Source organism: Gopherus flavomarginatus, chromosome 14, assembly GCF_025201925.1.
Source record: "Gopherus flavomarginatus isolate rGopFla2 chromosome 14, rGopFla2.mat.asm, whole genome shotgun sequence".
Taxonomy (NCBI): domain Eukaryota; kingdom Metazoa; phylum Chordata; order Testudines; family Testudinidae; genus Gopherus; species Gopherus flavomarginatus.
The window spans coordinates 34,100,431-34,117,053 of NC_066630.1; the positions used below are offsets into that span (position 1 = coordinate 34,100,431).

The 16,623-nt window shown below is 41.7% G+C and overlaps 1 protein-coding gene across 1 annotated transcript in view; it reads left to right on the forward strand.

Moving 5' to 3' along the window:
* SMPD3 (sphingomyelin phosphodiesterase 3) overlaps positions 1 to 16,623 on the forward strand; it is a 234,466-nt gene that overhangs the window by 200,303 nt on the left and 17,540 nt on the right. The window contains exon 5 of the mRNA XM_050922698.1: positions 10,036 to 10,191. Coding sequence (XP_050778655.1) covers positions 10,036 to 10,191 — 156 coding nt within the window. The remainder of the gene's footprint in view (positions 1 to 10,035; positions 10,192 to 16,623) is intronic.

Below are 16,623 nucleotides of genomic sequence, written 5' to 3' on the forward strand. Positions count from 1 at the left end.
TGTGTACTGGGACAGCTACCTCAGCTGTCTCCACATGGACACTGTCCAGGATTTGCTCGTGGATTCGGATGCTTCTCAACCTAGCCACCACCTCCTGTAGCTCTCCCACCTGCCTGAGAGAGTCCACCAGTAGGCACCTTTCACATTAGATGCCCCCCCAGCCTGGATATCAATAAGTGGAAATTGCAAGTTACAGTCCCTGCAAAACCACACCAGGATCTTGGTAGAAGCATCCATACTCAGGTGCTCTGTCTGGCTACAGGCGCAGGTGGAGGAGACAGAAGCAGTGCTGGCACAGATGTTGCGAGTCTTCCTAACCATCGTAAGCATCCCTCTCAAACTCCGCTATCTGCAGCTCCCCATGTCACTCTGCCTCTGGCTTTTAAGCCTGCTTGCCTAGGTCAGTCCCACCCCCTTGTGAGTCACACTGGGGAAGGCCAATCAAAGGCAATCAAGGGAACAAGGTCAGGCACTCAGTTCCGACTGCCACAGCAGCTGTAACTGAAACTGAAGTCACCTGAAATCAGAATCACAATTAAAATTCAAACAGTTGAGCACACTCACTCACACTAACAGCTAGTATTCTCACCTGATATCCTGTTCAGCAGTGGGATCTCTTGCTCTCCCTCTCAAACTCCCCTGTCTGCAGCTCCCTGTCCGCTCCATCAACAACTGCTCTTCCCTCTGAGTGCCCAAAGCCTGTGGTCACGACTACCTCAGCAGAGACTTCGGCCTCAGGAGTTCCATTGTCCCCAGGCCTGGCTGTATCTGAGATGCCTAACCCTCTGCTTCTTGGCTCCAATGTGCTGTTGGTACAGAGAACATCCAGATTGCCTGAACTTTGCCCAATATCAACTGTTTCACCTCACATCTCTCCAGTTACTCCACCATTCCAGAGTGAACTTAAGGAAGAGGATTCTGATGAAGATCTCTCCTTCTTCTCTCAAATGTCAGTTCAGGGCTCTCCTCCTAACTCTTACAGAGGCCGCTTCTTAGAAGCCTCTGATGAAGCTGCAACTGTTTGTGGCCCACAATTACCACCAATGCCTCGCTAGTATGAGCACCTTTGGGTGGCTCCTCCTATGTCTTATGCACCTTCTCCATGTCCATATTGGGACCCCGGGGCAACTTATCACCAACAGTTTTCCAGAGCATCAGGTTCCACCAGTCATAGACAGGAGCAGCCAGCATCACCTACTCCCTCCAGGAGGCCTGATCCTCCAGAAGAACAGGAGGCTAGAGCTGATGAAGGGATTTCTCCTACGGCGAACATTTCCTCTTCATCCCCAGATGAAGCAGTATGCCGCCTCCTCCATCCCTGGCAGATGATTTTAAACATTTCCAGGACCTGGTCAGGAGGGTCGCAGACTACAGAGTACCATTGAGGAGGAGACAGAGCCTCATCTTAAGATGTTTGGCATCCTCCATTCACCCTCTTCAGCCTGTAGAGCCTTGCCTGTTAATGAGACTCTTCTGAATGCAGTGAAGATCATCTGGCACACCCCAGCTTCTATTCTGCCTACATGCAAAAAAGAGTTGACAAGAAGTATTATGTCCCAGAAGAGGACTCAGAAATGTTATTTTCTCATCCATCACCTACTCTTTGGTAATTGACTCAGTGAATGAACATGGTAGTTAGCATCATGCTAAGACCATGCCTCATGACAAAAACCACAAGCGTAGGGACATACTGGGGAGAAAGTTCAGAACTGCCGGTTATCAGGCTTTGATGACAAAGTACAACCGTGTGAATTACACCAAACTGACCTCTTTTGTGGATCATCTACTGACAGAACACAGGAACAGTTCCAGGCAGTTATTGCAGAGGGTCAGCTACTTCCCAGGTCAGCCCCGCAAGCCTCCTCTGAGCTGCTGATACCGCCACCTGTTCGATTGCTTCAGCAGTGGGAATGAGAAGAGCCTCCTGGCTCCAACTCTCTGAATTTCCGAAAGAGCTCCAGAGTGCAGGAACTTCTTTTGATGGGTCCAGTTATTTGCAGATAGCATGGATGAATCTCTGCGAACACCGAAGGACTCTAAAGCTACCTTGTGTTCTCTTGGTATTTATATACCGATCTACAAGAGAAAACTCAACAAGTCTCAGGCGGCCCATAGATCCAGCCCAATCCAATTCCTTCCCTCCCTGAGGTCCTGTGAGCCACAACAAAAGAGACAGAAGTTTCAGAGAAGAAAACAGTCCTCTGCTCAGCCTCCCACCCCTTTAATACTTCTTTCCTGATCAAGGACTATGATGTGGCCCTTTGCCACAGTAGCCTGGTTGAAGCCTCTTGTCCTATGCTTCCTGAAGCATCAAATCAAGAATTATGGGGAAGTGCACCTCTTTTCACATCATCTCTCTGAACAAGCCAGCATAATTTTGCTGGAATTTAGTCTGAACCAGTTGTCAAGGCACAGATTTCCTCAGTACTGTTCTTTAAGAACAAAGGGTCTTCATCAGAGTCTGAGGTCAGAGAGAGGGACATCAGCAGGTTAACCCCATCCATACCTCCTCCCAAAAATATTTTCTCCTAATGGCAGCACACGCACGCACATACACACAAGTTAGTCTACACAGAGTTTGGTGTGACTTCATTATACATAAGTAGGTACTTAATATGGTAAGTGAAACTACCATTTCTCTGGAAAGCCAGAATCATCATGTGCTGTTATTTTGTTTTGTGACCAACATTGTGCCTGAAGGGAAGTTTGTTGTTTTATATGTTGCAAATAACAGGACTCTCTTTCATCAAATGAATGCTGAATCTCTTGATTCGGGCTATAATTTATTCCATGTGTGTTACTTCTGTTTTGTCTAACCATGTTTATAATTGTAGGGCTCCATTTTGTGAGCCATAGCTTGGCAATACATTTGCTAGCACCTACCATTAACATTCTGAATTGTAATTCTGTACGGTTTTGTAGTGCGGTGGTGAGGAGGGGTGTTTCTAAGAATATTATAGATTGAATTCCTATCAAGCTGTGTACTGAAAGTATGTCTAGGCTCTGTTTGATATAGATTCTTATAATGTGCTCATCACCATAATATCTGAGCACCTTCCAGTAGCGCATTAAGCAAGGTGCCTACATATTTGTCACATGTCTTTTTTCCCTCATCCTCTCCCTATGTATCCCTATCTATGTATCTGTAACCAGTAACTATAGATCAGGGAGTAGTTCCAAGAAATGTTTGTGCTGACTTGTGTGTCCATAGCCTCTCCAGCAAAGATTGCAGGAGAGACAGTGTTGGCTTCATTTTGTAAATGATAATAGATGTGCAGAAGAAAAGCGAGATTTTACATTAGAATTAATGTAATCAAGAAGATGAGTGAGTGAAGGGAGTTGTTCAGCAGATATCTGTCCAAGTTGCCTACTGCTAAAAGACTTATGACTTGTCTACACTACCACTTAAGTTGATGTAAGTTACGTTGCCAGTGGCTTTTTCAAGTTTTTGTAAATTACATTGACTTAAAGCTGTGCCTAGGCACTCTCATGAATACAAGGACAGATCCCCATCCAGGTCTGTTCCTAAGAAGAGAGATCTCTCCCTGGCCCTGTCCAAATACAGTGAGCCTTAACATGTGGATCATAAGGAGTCTTAGACTGCTTAAGACTCCCAGGAAGGACTGTAAAGCACAGAAGAGAGAAAGATCTGTTGGTGGCACCGACACCTAAACATAAATGCTGACATCCACCAGTTTCATCAACGAATGCTGCACTTGATTCTTCAGTGGTGATGGGCCACCTGCAACATCTCAGGATACATTGGAATGGTCAGTCTCGACTGCAGGAATACTCCAAACATCAGGATGTGCAGACACATATTCACCAGACAGTATCTTTCTGTTATCCTCAATCCCCTCTCCTCTCCGGCCCTTCTGAGAGACGTTGACACACTGACACACTAACCCTCAGGCATGAGCATTCGCCCTCCAGTACCAATGCTTCCGTCAGTGGAGCAAGAGTAGAACTCCAACTTGGATGAGTCAAACATTCCGGCTGATCATTCATCTCCTCACAGATGCGTCTTAACAGGGAATTGAGGAGATCTGGATGCCACTTTCCCAGGGACTGCTGATACCCAATGCCGTGGGTCCCCATCAACCAGTCGACCCCTCATAGGCCAGTGGGACCCATATGGCAGGTGTCCAGAATCCATCCACAAGTCCTACTGCACCTCTCCCACACAACATCTCCTGGATTGACGGGCTATGAGGAAGAAGAGGAAATCATCACTCAATCTTAATCATGTCTGCTGGACGACCATAAGCAATACCAGGCTCTGCTACAGAAGACAGCAAATTATTTTCAGATACAAGTAAGGTGGGATGCTCTGAAGTGAGGCCATCCTAGAGTGAGCCATCCAGAGTGATTTGGCATACCTTGGCCTTCTTAGCCCTTACACCTAAAAGAGCTGAGAGTCACTAATTCATAGTGACCAGATGAGCCGAGTTCCTTTTCACCCATCCAGTGGCCCACTTGCTGCTGAGGCAGGTAGCCACGGAAGGTGCAAAGTCACAACATCCTAACACCACCCTGGCTGACAAAGGCTCAAAGAAGTTCCACCTTTCAGGAGGAAAGGTTTTCTCCTCGACAAGCCTGCAATTCTGTATCACTATCAGGCTTTGTTAGCAAAATATGATTTAACAACTATTGTAGACTCGCAAACTTTACAGGACAAACATCCCCATGACGACAGAGCCCAATTTTAATCCTTCATTGAGGAAGGTGAAAGTAGTGGCAAAAAATTCCTACAGGCTGCAGTGAATGCAGCAGACAAGGCACCTAGAGAGCTAGCCTCTAGCATAGTTATAAATAGAGCCCTACCAAATTCAGTCTATTTTGCTCAATTTCATGGTCATAGAATTTTAAAAATAGTCAATTTCACAGTTTCAGATGTTTACATCTGAAATTTCAGCGTGTTTTAACCATGGGAATCCCCACCAAAAAGGGGGAGTTATGGGAGGGGTCAGAAAGCTGTTGTAGATTTAGGGTATGTCTACACTGCATTGTTAACTTGGATGTGACACTTCTCGGGGCACCCTGGGCTGATAGTCGGGAGTCTTGCCTGTACTAACTGGTTGTTAGCTCCCTATGGATCCCTGGGCCTTCTGGCAGTTAGCATCAAGAGGTTTACAATTGCTGGACCCAGGTCTGACGGCCATGCTAATGCATCCGTACTGCACTACGCAGACCTTCTGACTCAGGTCTGAAGTTTGACCTTTGTCCACGCTGCAAAATGGGCTTGGATCAGAGTCACAGCAGGACTTAGCCTCTGACCCACTCCCTTTAGTCAGGTCATAGGACCTGGGTCCTGAGTGCTTGCTGAGCTGAGTCAGACTGATTTGTATGTGGACAGAAGGCGGGTTTGGGCTCAAACATGAGTCAGAGCCCAGGCTTAATGCGCAACGTATATGTATCCAAATCCACAGAGCGAGTCAGTGGCAGAACAATGAATATAATCCAGAGCCCCAGTCCCCTGCTTTATTAGACTATGTTCCCACTGGCATAAAACTATAAATCAAAGTTTTCACCTTGGGGAGCTTTTGCTGCCCTTCACATAGCTGCACGCTGTGGTGGTGTTAAGTTATGCACGTTGTTATCCAGGCTGAGCTGAGAGTAATAGTCCCCTTTAGAAGATACTCAGATGCACATTTTTCATTGAGTATTCAACGATATGTTACCAGATTATCAAAGGCATTAGTTACGTATCCCGAAGGCTTAACCTCACACCCATTACGTTAAAACCATTTGCATAACTCAGAACATCCTTTGCCATCTGTCTTAATGTGTGCATGCTTGCTCAGTATGTTTACCAAATATCCTCACATATAAACCAACGTGCATATATACAAGCTCTCTAATTTCCCTTCTGAGCACTAATAAAAACCAGTGCCATGGGTATAAACCAGCACTTGTCCCCTCTCTGTGCTCACCATCTTTGGGATTAAAAAAGCCTATCTGGTAACTGAGGTGAGGAAATATCCTGTATTAGACCACGTTCTGTTGACGAAAGAGTCGAAACCAACAGAAATTGGTCCAATAAAAGATATTACCTCACCAGCCTTGTCTCTCTAATACTATGGGACCAGCATGGCTACATCAACATTGCATAACAGGCACATTTGCAAGTCTTATAGGATGTGCATGCTATAAAACTCGCACTTGAAGTTCTTATCAGGACTACCAGTGCAGATCTCACAAGATATGCATCTGAGGGAGGTCTCTTCTTTAATCTTACGCCAAGGAGTGGCTGGTGGGCGTTTTCCGCAAGCCAGAAAAGCCTAGCTTTCCCATCCCCTTGATGCATGTAAGTTAACATTTTGATATTACGGCTTACTTACCATATGTGGCTGAGAAAAAGCAGATATGTATTTTATAAGCACAAATAACCCTCAGTATTAAACAATCACCATCTACATACTGTGTGATCAGGGATAGCAGATGTCTGAGATAGTCTTGACATGCCTGGGATGTTTTAAAACACTGAATAATATAACATACAAATCAAGCTATTTCATCATAAGGAGTGATTCTGGGCATGTTGTTCACCATATACTCGGAACATGACATTTCAAATCAAATCTTCATTTCATGTGGAAGGAAAGAAACATTGTTCTTTCTTACCTTGACATGTTTATCATTTGGAGGCTGAGCCAGCTATCTCCCTGAGTTCACACTCTAGTTCCAGAAAATCAAAGATAATCATCATTTGTTACAAGTATCATGCCTAGCTAGTTATTTTGTGTGTAGCAAACAGAATAAAAGTGGGAGGGAGAATACAATGATAATTATTTTAGGAACAAATTTTCTCCCTCTCACCCACTCACCCCACCAGTCGGACTTTTACTGGCTTTCTTAAAGTAATTACAACAACAAAATTTGATTTTGATAAAATCTATTGATCAAGTCTATCATTTAGGTTGGAACTCACAGCAGTTTTCTCTAAGTATTTCCTCAGAAGTGGCTGGCATACTACTGGGAGCTATAAAATAAATTATTTTAAAAGTGTTCTCAATGAGCTCCAAGATGGATTAGCTATTGTACTCCTTTGGTAAAATATACTCTCATATACTTTTGTGTATAGTTCCTTTCTTCTACTCCAAAACCCTGGAATAGTTTATTAGCTAATATGGATGATCAGAGACATTCCTGCTATATCTTATTCAGCTGAGAGAATGTTTCCAATCAGACAAAAATCCACAAATATCCAGAGATGCCCAATTGGAGTGGAAGCTGAGCACAATTTTTTTCTTCTTTGAGTGTCAAGATGTTTGGATCCACCAATTTTTTCACAGAGGAATTTCATTCTTTAAAGATATGCTGAATGGATGGATTATTATTGGCAGCACAGGGCTAATTCTAGAAAATGATAAATTATCTGAAAAATCAGGCCACAGGACTCTCAAATTGGGTGCCCATTTTTGATATTAAGGTCTGTGCTTCAGTTGCCATTAAAAGGGGAGTTTTGAAGCTAAATCCATCAGTGTCTGTGTAGCACACAGATGCTAAATAGGACTTGGAAGGGACTTCCTGGATCATCTCATGCAGTCCCTTGCTATTGCAGAAAACAGTGTCATATAATCCTGTTCATAAATTTACCAAGCTTCATCTTAAAACTGCCCAAATGTGTTGTCTATGAAAATGAGAGTCCAGAGATGTCCAGGACGACGGTGGAACAATACAGTATATAAAGCCATCCTAGCAACCCCCAGTAGGCTCAAATCCTGGTTCTAAACAGACGTGAATGGAATCTGCTCATAACATTGGCCCTACCCAGTCTTGGCATAGGAAAAAGGAAATGATGATCTGTTGTATTTATTTAGATGGAATATATGGGCCCAGAGAGTCAAAGGTATTAATACAATCCTGTCACTGTCCAACATTAAATAGTTTTAAACAATGTTTGATATACAGAGACCTCAGCCTGCTAAATACTGTGGCAAACAGTTAAAAATCCCTTGAACCTTTTATTAAAGATAGATTTCAAATGCTTTAAACTGTTTTTTCTTCATTTCTATAACATATTAAGTCAGGCTTTCATTTTAACAACATCCTTTGTTCCTTTCCCTTTCCCTGAAGTCAGTCTTTGGAAGGAACAATCCCCTTGTCTAACAGTCTCTTAGAGGGTATTCTTTTGGGGAAAAAATAAGTTAATTGAGATGGTCTGGCGCTACCATTGTTGTTAAAGTCCGATCCTGTTTCCTAGAAAGCAAACCAAGACAAAACACACACAAAAGCAGAAGAAAAAAAGAAAATGCAGGTTCTTTCTCTGGTGTTTACTCTCAATTGCAACTTCAGTGCTGGTAAAACATGGGCACAGCATACAGGCTTTTCAACCACTACAAGAACTGGCAAATTTATATCAGCATCAGGCTGTTTAGGGGATTGCTTTTATCTCCCTCTTTGCTCACAGGCTTACAGTAATGTTGCAAAATATGCAGTCTTGGCTAGCTAAGCCAGACACTTGTTAGAAGACAAAAGGAGAAGCATAGGAAATAGAAGAAAAACAGTGGGGAAGGAAAAAGACACACTAGGTTTGGGTGACAAAGTCTCACGTTCCTGGTGGCAGTCAAGATTCAGCCAGAACTGGTGGAGGCGGCAATGTCATCCAAGTCCCTCTGTTAGCTCGGTCTGGTAAGGACAGCTCTTGGGATCAAGACTACAAAGGCCCACTGATATTACAGTGGATCTCTCGGATAAGGGAGGGTGGCAACCATGATAGTGAAGCTTGCTCTTTTCCCTTCTTTAGTCAGCTGTTGTCCCCCTGCACTTCCTTTATAACAACTTTGATCTCAAAGCCTCTTTTATTTTAATGACCCTGAAAGGGAGTGAAGGGCGGAATAGTCCATCCTCCCACTATTTTATCCACCAGCAGGCCTAATTTCTGACACCAAGTTTGGTTCATTGATTTCTGGGCTCACATTGTTCTTGTTTATCTGGCATGCTCATAACACAGTCCTTGAATTACATCAGTAGGTCTTTTTGTTTGGACTGATTCAGTCTGTCTCTTTTTTTGCATCTTTTCCCACCAACATTTGTTGTTTATAGGTTAATGTAACATTTTATTAATTTTCATTTACTTTTCACAGATGAGCTCACAATTAGGGTAAACTCATTAGGTTGTTTGCACCCACTACTCAAGTTGGAAGGCTGTTTCAGAACCTCACTACTCTGATTTTAGAAACCTTTTTCTGATTTCCAGCCTAAATTTATTCCTAGCCATTTATTCTTGTGCCAATGCTGTCATATAGCTTAAATAGCTCTTCTCTATCCATGGTGTTTACAGTGGTGCATGCCATCGTAAAGCTCCTGGGGAAACTAACAATTCTGTAGTCCGAGGAGGGTTTGAATGGGTAGCAAGCCTATAGCCTCATATCAAAGAATGAGTATAAAATGAAATCTTGACCATCCATTCTGAGCACTGAATGGAGTGGAGATCCTGTGGACAAAATAGGTTGGGATCATGTAATTAAAGACTGTATCATAATGCATATGCAACCTTAATTCTAGAACTTCTTAACTTATGAAGGCTTTACTTTATACCTTAACATTATACAAATTACATATAAAAAACTACATTTAAAGAGAGCGTAATTCACCCTGTATAGAGAGGCAGCAGAAGGTCTATAAAGTATTTAAATCCCACTTCTACCTTATGTCAAGGACTTGCGCAGTGTATAGGCCTTGTGCAAGGTCTCTGCACAGAGGATGAATTTTATTCATACTGTCCAAAACAATACCAGCGACTTTACACACAAATAGTAAGATATTCCTTGCCCCAAATTGTTTAAATATACACCATGCAGTAGGGGAAAAGATGCAATACAAGGGCTTGTTTTGGGAGAGGGTGGGTAGGAGGGGTTGGAGTGGTTTTGTGCTTTTATCACCCTCCTGTGTGTTTTGCTTTACGTCCCTAACAATGTCCATTAGCTGCACAAGAGGAATGCAGCATTCTGAGTATCTGTCGGCAAAGTGAAATGTTGTTTTAGGCACATTCCCTTGTACTCAGGCTTTTTTACTTCGTGTTTCCCATAGGAGACACTACAGTTCGATGTGAGCAACTTGATCTGCTTCAAGATTGGCTGGCTGATTTCCGAAAATCTACCTCCTCCTCCAGCACAGCCAATCCAGAGGAGCTGGTGGCTTTTGATGTGATCTGTGGCGATCTCAACTTTGACAACTGCTCATCTGGTGAGACAAGCTTTTACCCTTCCTCTTGAATACGTAACATCACAGTGAGCTACTAAGATGTTGTAACGTCTCCTTTAACTGTTTTAGAGCAGTGATCTGCAATTGTATGTGGCTTTTGCAATCACATTTAAATAAGAATAAATTGCTATAAAAATTTAAAAAATGGGAGTAAAGATTGTTAATCTGTGTGGGCAAACTCAATGTTTAAGAGATGCCTATTCATTAAAGAGATTTCTAAGGCACAAAGGGCAGTCCTATCATTTGTGCCTTTGACAATCTCCACCAAACTATCAGACAGGTAGCTCTTACCTCCTCTGCATTTTTATTGTCACTATGGCACCTATATATCCTTTCTTTCTAGTTGCTAATATATATATATCAACAGGCATATAATCATTGGGTAACTGTGGAAGAAATCTTACATAACTGTGAATTAAAGACTATCATACGCACAAGAGGGCTGAATTAATGTTCCAAAGGCAACTTTAATTCTGGCATTTATTAACTTTAAGGACTTGACTTTGCAACCTTAATATTCTTTTAACTTATTTTTTGAAGTTATTCCACATATGGAGGGCAGAAGGCACCATTAGAAGTAGACATTTACTACCAACAGATGTTAAATTTACAGTGGAATTCTGAGTAAAGACTATCTCTCACACTAGGATAAAGTCAAACATGATACAGTACATGTTTTTAATGGCATCAACTGTATGTGTTTGCACAGTGTGTATAGGTAGTTACATAAATTGATGTTAATTTATTTCAACTGGCTCATCACTACACTAGCTGGACATACCACAGAAATTAAAAAGAACAATTATTACCGGCAATTGGCACAAATCAATCAAAAAATCCATCCCAACTTCTACCACTACTGTGCGTTAATGCGGGATCCCCTCCAAATTATGTTCTAAAATTAAGAAATATTCCAAGTAAAAAAAGTCTTGCATTGTGTTCCAAAAGCAAGTGAACTTGGACTCTGGTGGACTGTAGCAGAGAGCAAATTTCAGAACCAAAGGCTGTCTACTAATGATGTCTTGCTGTTTGCTCAGAGTTTAACCCTGGGCCCAAACAACAGAAGCTTTTCCAGAAAAGCAACTGATCTGAAGAGTATAGGGAGAGGGGTTGTCTAAGGGCTTGGCTACACTCAAAACTCCAAAGCGCTGCCACGGGAGCACTCCCGTGGCAGCGCTTTGAAGTGAGTGTGGACACGGCGCCAGCGCTGGGAGAGAGGTCTCCCAGCGCTGCAGGTACTCCACCTCCCCGAGGGGATTAGCTTACAGTGCTGGGAGCCCTGCCGCGCTGTTTACACTGGCGATTTACAGCGCTGTAACTTGCTGTGCCCGGGGGGGGAGGTTTTCAACCAACATTATAGATACTAGCTACCACCACCAAGCAGCAGCTTGGAAGCCAGCACAGAGTGTAAATCACAGGTGGTGTATATTCGTGTGTGCACGCTCCCACTTAATAGGCAGGTGATTGCAAACTGCTCTTGCTGAAGCATCCAAATGACCTCCAGTGGTAGCCTACATAGAACACATTATAGTAGTTCAGCCTGGAGATAGCAAAAAGCATGGAGAGGGCTACATCTGAGAGGAAAGTTCACGGTGTCTGAGCTACTGCTACTATGTGACCATACAATGAGATGGATACACTAGGACCGCAAGAGTGTGAACCAGTGAGACAAGGGGTAGGAACAATCATGATCACTGTGAGTCTCTTAATATGTTCTCTATTATGCATATTGGTTTATACTGTGCTTTTAGTCAGCTAAGTTAGAGATGAATTCAAGCTACAGTGTTCAGACTGGGCTCTAAAGTTTAGGACCACCAGGTTTATGGATTCTTAGTCACTGTTCAAGCCCATTTGCTTAGTGGAGATATTAGTGTCCATAGGGAATCTATCCCGTCTAATGAAGCTGGGTGTACCAGGTATGTCAAAGAAAAAGATACCTCCTGTACGGTCCAAAATAACTACTATTCTCTCATATCATGTCTTTGAATGTGATTTTCTTTTGAAACTGCTGATGAGATCGAGATAGTGCTAATCACAACTGACAAGGTTAATCAGTCTGGTTTGGATAGATGTTCAAATGAAAAAATTCAAAATGTTGACTGGCCCTGCATTGCCTGGTCTTGTCTCGTATTTACATGTGCTACCACTTGGCAGCCAGGATTCTCAGGAGATGAATAACCTCTCATACTCAGCTTTGGATCAAATGCTCACAGTCAATTTAGTTATTGCACCTCCAATGAACCCTGAAGTTGAGTAGAAAAGTTTCTGAAGAACAGAACATGAAGTTGGCAGACGCTGACTTGGCATCTAGAATTATGAATCAACATTCTAGAGCTGAAAGTCAAGATTTATTGACCAGAGTTTATTAGTAAAGCAAAAATGTCCCTATGCTTTATTGGCTCAGAGGTAAATCAATTTTAGCTGAATTCAGATACAGCCAATCAAAATTCATTTATTTACATGCTTGTGTAGCTTTGCTCCAAATCTTAAAATTGTTGACCTCTGATGAGATAAAGAAACTTCCTAGTTTGTAAACATGATCATTTCATCCAATGTATTCATAGTATGTGCATTTTAGCCAAGTGTCAGATGTTACTTGGTTGACAATATATTTTTATATAGTGGTTGAGTTTTTGTAGGCATGTTTGCATAGGGATTTAAATAATTGAAACATAACCATGGTTAAAGGGACACTAACAAGGTAAAAGCTGTTCTTAGATATGTTGCTAACAATTTAAATCATTAAAAGCATTGAAAATCTGTTATTTTTGCTATTGATGCAGTTTACTATTTTTCACTTTTGAAATGGAAGTTGAAATTAAGTTGACCACTTTCATTTTCTGTTTATAGTCAGTCTCACTTTTTAGTTCTCATGTATTAAGTTAGAACAATGCTGCAGTGTTTGTGTTTACAACTCTGCAGGGGAATGTTTTTAATTTAAAAAGGCACAGATCTTTGTTAGGTAATGTACTTTAGATTAATGTAGGTTTTGTATTTTTAAGTACTAAATTTTGATACAGTATTTACCAGTTTTGCACTGTAAAGAGTCCAGAAGGTTTTAAGGAAAAAATATTAACTGAATATTTTTAGACTTGCCAGCTTTTTTTACAAACTGTGAAATTGTAGAATGGTTTGTTTCCTCCCGTGAAAATCCAGCTCTAACTCTTTGTTGAAAGTTATACCATTAATCCATCTGACATTCACAAGTCACCCCATGTTTTAGGGCCATTTGCAGCAAGTCATTTGTACCCTAGTACTAGGGAGTTATCACACTTCTAACATCGGTACATTGAATTCTCAGTTATCAGGAACTTTATTATAAGGCTGTCTTTAATGTCAGGCCGATGTGGTCTGACTCTGATGGAAATCTATTATATTTTAAATCTTTTGCTATGAGATAAAATAACATTCAATGAGAGGGGCTAGGCTGTACCTCTCAGCCATGAATAGTAACAATTGCTGCATGGCAGTGGATTAATCATCGCAGAATTTTATTCCTTTCCATGGCTTCTCCAAAGAAGGTTTGTAGGCATATGAAACCCTGTGACAGAGCAAAACTTGGAGAAATAAAACTGCACAGATTTCATCTGGTCCTAAAATAAAAATACCTGAACAAAATCAATAACCTGCTGAGAGAGGAGGGATGTGATTTAAGTGTACCTGTCACATCTAAAATACTCTAGTTTTCTGCAATTCCTCCAAGATGTATCCGCTAATTTATTACTGCCTCATCCCCAGAATTGTCTTGTGGTTCTAAAGACAGCAACTTTCAAGGCAGCTGAGACAATGCGGGTGCAATAGAGGTATCACTTCTCAGCTCAGTAAGATATATTGAACAAAATGCAAGAATGGGATCCTGTGGCCATATAGCTAGGGACAAAACAGAGACAATGATATAAGAGCCTGTAACATCCTCAGGGGCAGTGGATGGTTAGTACATATGTGGCTACAGACTGAACATGTGTTGTTTCCTTTTTCTGACCCCTTCTAGTTGGAATTGAGATAGTCACGCATCATCATCCCTTGGCAAGAATGATGTTGCTCTCCTGTAGAAGCAGGTCTAGTTTGCTCCTGTTGATGCAGGGCAATATCCTCCTTAGATGATACATCTAGCTCAAACTTCAAAGAAGTTCCCTCTCCCTCGTTTTGAGTGTGTCCATTTTCATACACATTTATGGATTTTGTTGCCTTGTCATTTGTCACAGTCTATTGTCCACATTAGTTCCAAGTGCAGGCACTTGTGAATGTTCCAGGGATCCCTAGAGGGAACTTGAACTGTTGATAAGAAATTCTAAAATCTAAAATGGTGGAAGTGCTGCAAAGAAGAAAATTATCAAGGGACACTGCCAGTTTAATAGGTTTAAAAAAAATTATTGGATTTACAGTAGTGTTGGTATTTTCAGTTTGAGGGTCTGATCCTGCAAATACTACTAGATACGAGATTTACTATAATTAATAGTATACCCTGAATTTTAGTTCTCCTAGCTCCTTGATCCAGTGTCAATAGTACTAGTTTGTTGTTACATAAAATAATGCTAGCGGCATATATTTGCTATTAGACTTGAAGTAGATAAATTGGTACTAATTGTGCTCTGGCAGAAATTAAGCATTGAGAATGCATGTGGCATGCTGCTTGTAATTTGGACTACTTTAATACTCAGGCTAACAATATCACAACACAAAATATCATTTCTGACTCTGTTAGTTATGTAATTTAAGTGTTTCGCGAACAGTGCATCTTGTGAAGCAGTCATACCACAAACTTCTAACTTCAGCAAATGCACTGCAGAGACTATATACATACCCAACTTACCATATGTCTTGTCAATATGAAGCCAGCGAGTCTAGTTCTGCACTGCCTAACATTTAATACCTATATTGTATAGTCATTTACATCAGTACATAGCGCAAGGCAATGGAGAATCAGGCCCATTAATTACTCCCAAAAATCAGATGGGCAGGATTTGGCAGTGAGTCTTTGTTGTTGTTGATACATTTTCTTCTGTTTAAAGTGCTATATTTTCCAATAGCGAATCATTGTTCTTAGTGGTATTTTGTTGGTGGGGACAATTATTTGGAGCATTCAGGCAGTGGAGAATAGGATATTAACAACTAATTTTATACAGTAGCACCAGTGACATTAGGACTCCATTATGCTGGGTGCTGTACCACTGCATAGTAACAGTAAGGGATGGATTTTTAAAAGGTATTTAGACACCTAAAAATGCACACAGGTGCCTAGGCAATTTTGAAAAATTCCCACTAAGCACCTAACTCCCATTGGGCACCGATCTGCACCTCTAGATGCCCAAGTACCTTTAAAAATCTGGCCCTAAAGAGTTTAGGCTCCTAATTAAGGGCATGGCTACACTTGAAATTTCAAAGTTGGTCAGAGCACCAGCGCTGGGAGAGAGTTCTCCCAGCGCTGCACGTAAACCACATCCCTTACGGGTGTAGCTTGCAGCGCTGGGAGCCACGCTCCCAGCACTGCGTCACTGTTTACACTGGCACTTTACAGCGCTGTATCTTGCAGCGCTCAGGGGGGTGCCAGTGTAGCCAAGCCCTAAGACAAGATGCAACAAGACCGTATATATAACGAGGGAGTGGAGGTGACCAGGAATAGGAATTGGCCTATTTTTCATGATTTACAGTTTTGGAGGATTTGAAATATACAAGTAACATTTTTAATGCCACTAATCTCAACTCGCCTAAGGTCTTTCACCTTAGGTCACTAGTTCAAATCCAGCCCAGTTAATTAGTGCCCAAAAGTCATCATTTGTTGTCTGTTCAGTGGGCCAGTTGAAATGAGTTGGTGATATTAACCCAGTTCCTCAAGCATGTGCCACCATCACAACTGGCACTAATTGGTACGCTGTTGGCAGTCTTGCGGACTAGAAATTGAAAGGGCATGGAGAGTGGTCCCTCCAGGACAGGAGTTATGTAAATTACCCAGGCAAGGTGGGAAATCTACATTGCTTTGCCTGCGATCAAAGCTGTTTTGAAGATAAATAAGGGGCAGCAGTTCCTTCAGTTGTCAATTTAGCATTAAACTAATGATAAATGGGAGACATTTAGGAAATGCTTTTGTCAAATCTGAGGACTAAGATTTAGAGAATTTATAAAATGTAGCTCATGGTTAATAAGAATCTTGACTACAATTGTGATTTTTGGTTTATTTGTTTTTTAAAATTCATTACAGAATATTGCTAATATCACCTTAGAAACCAAAATGAAAGCAGGTTCCAAATTAAATTAGTGCGGCTGTAGTCTTGACCAGAGAGGTTTCTTCAGAGTGATGGGAGGAACCTCCTCTCCCTTCCAGGGGCATGAGCTGAGGACACAGATCGGAGAGTCAAGTTTGCCTTTTGCACGGTACCAGTTTCTGCACTGTATTTTAAAGCTTGCACTATGTGA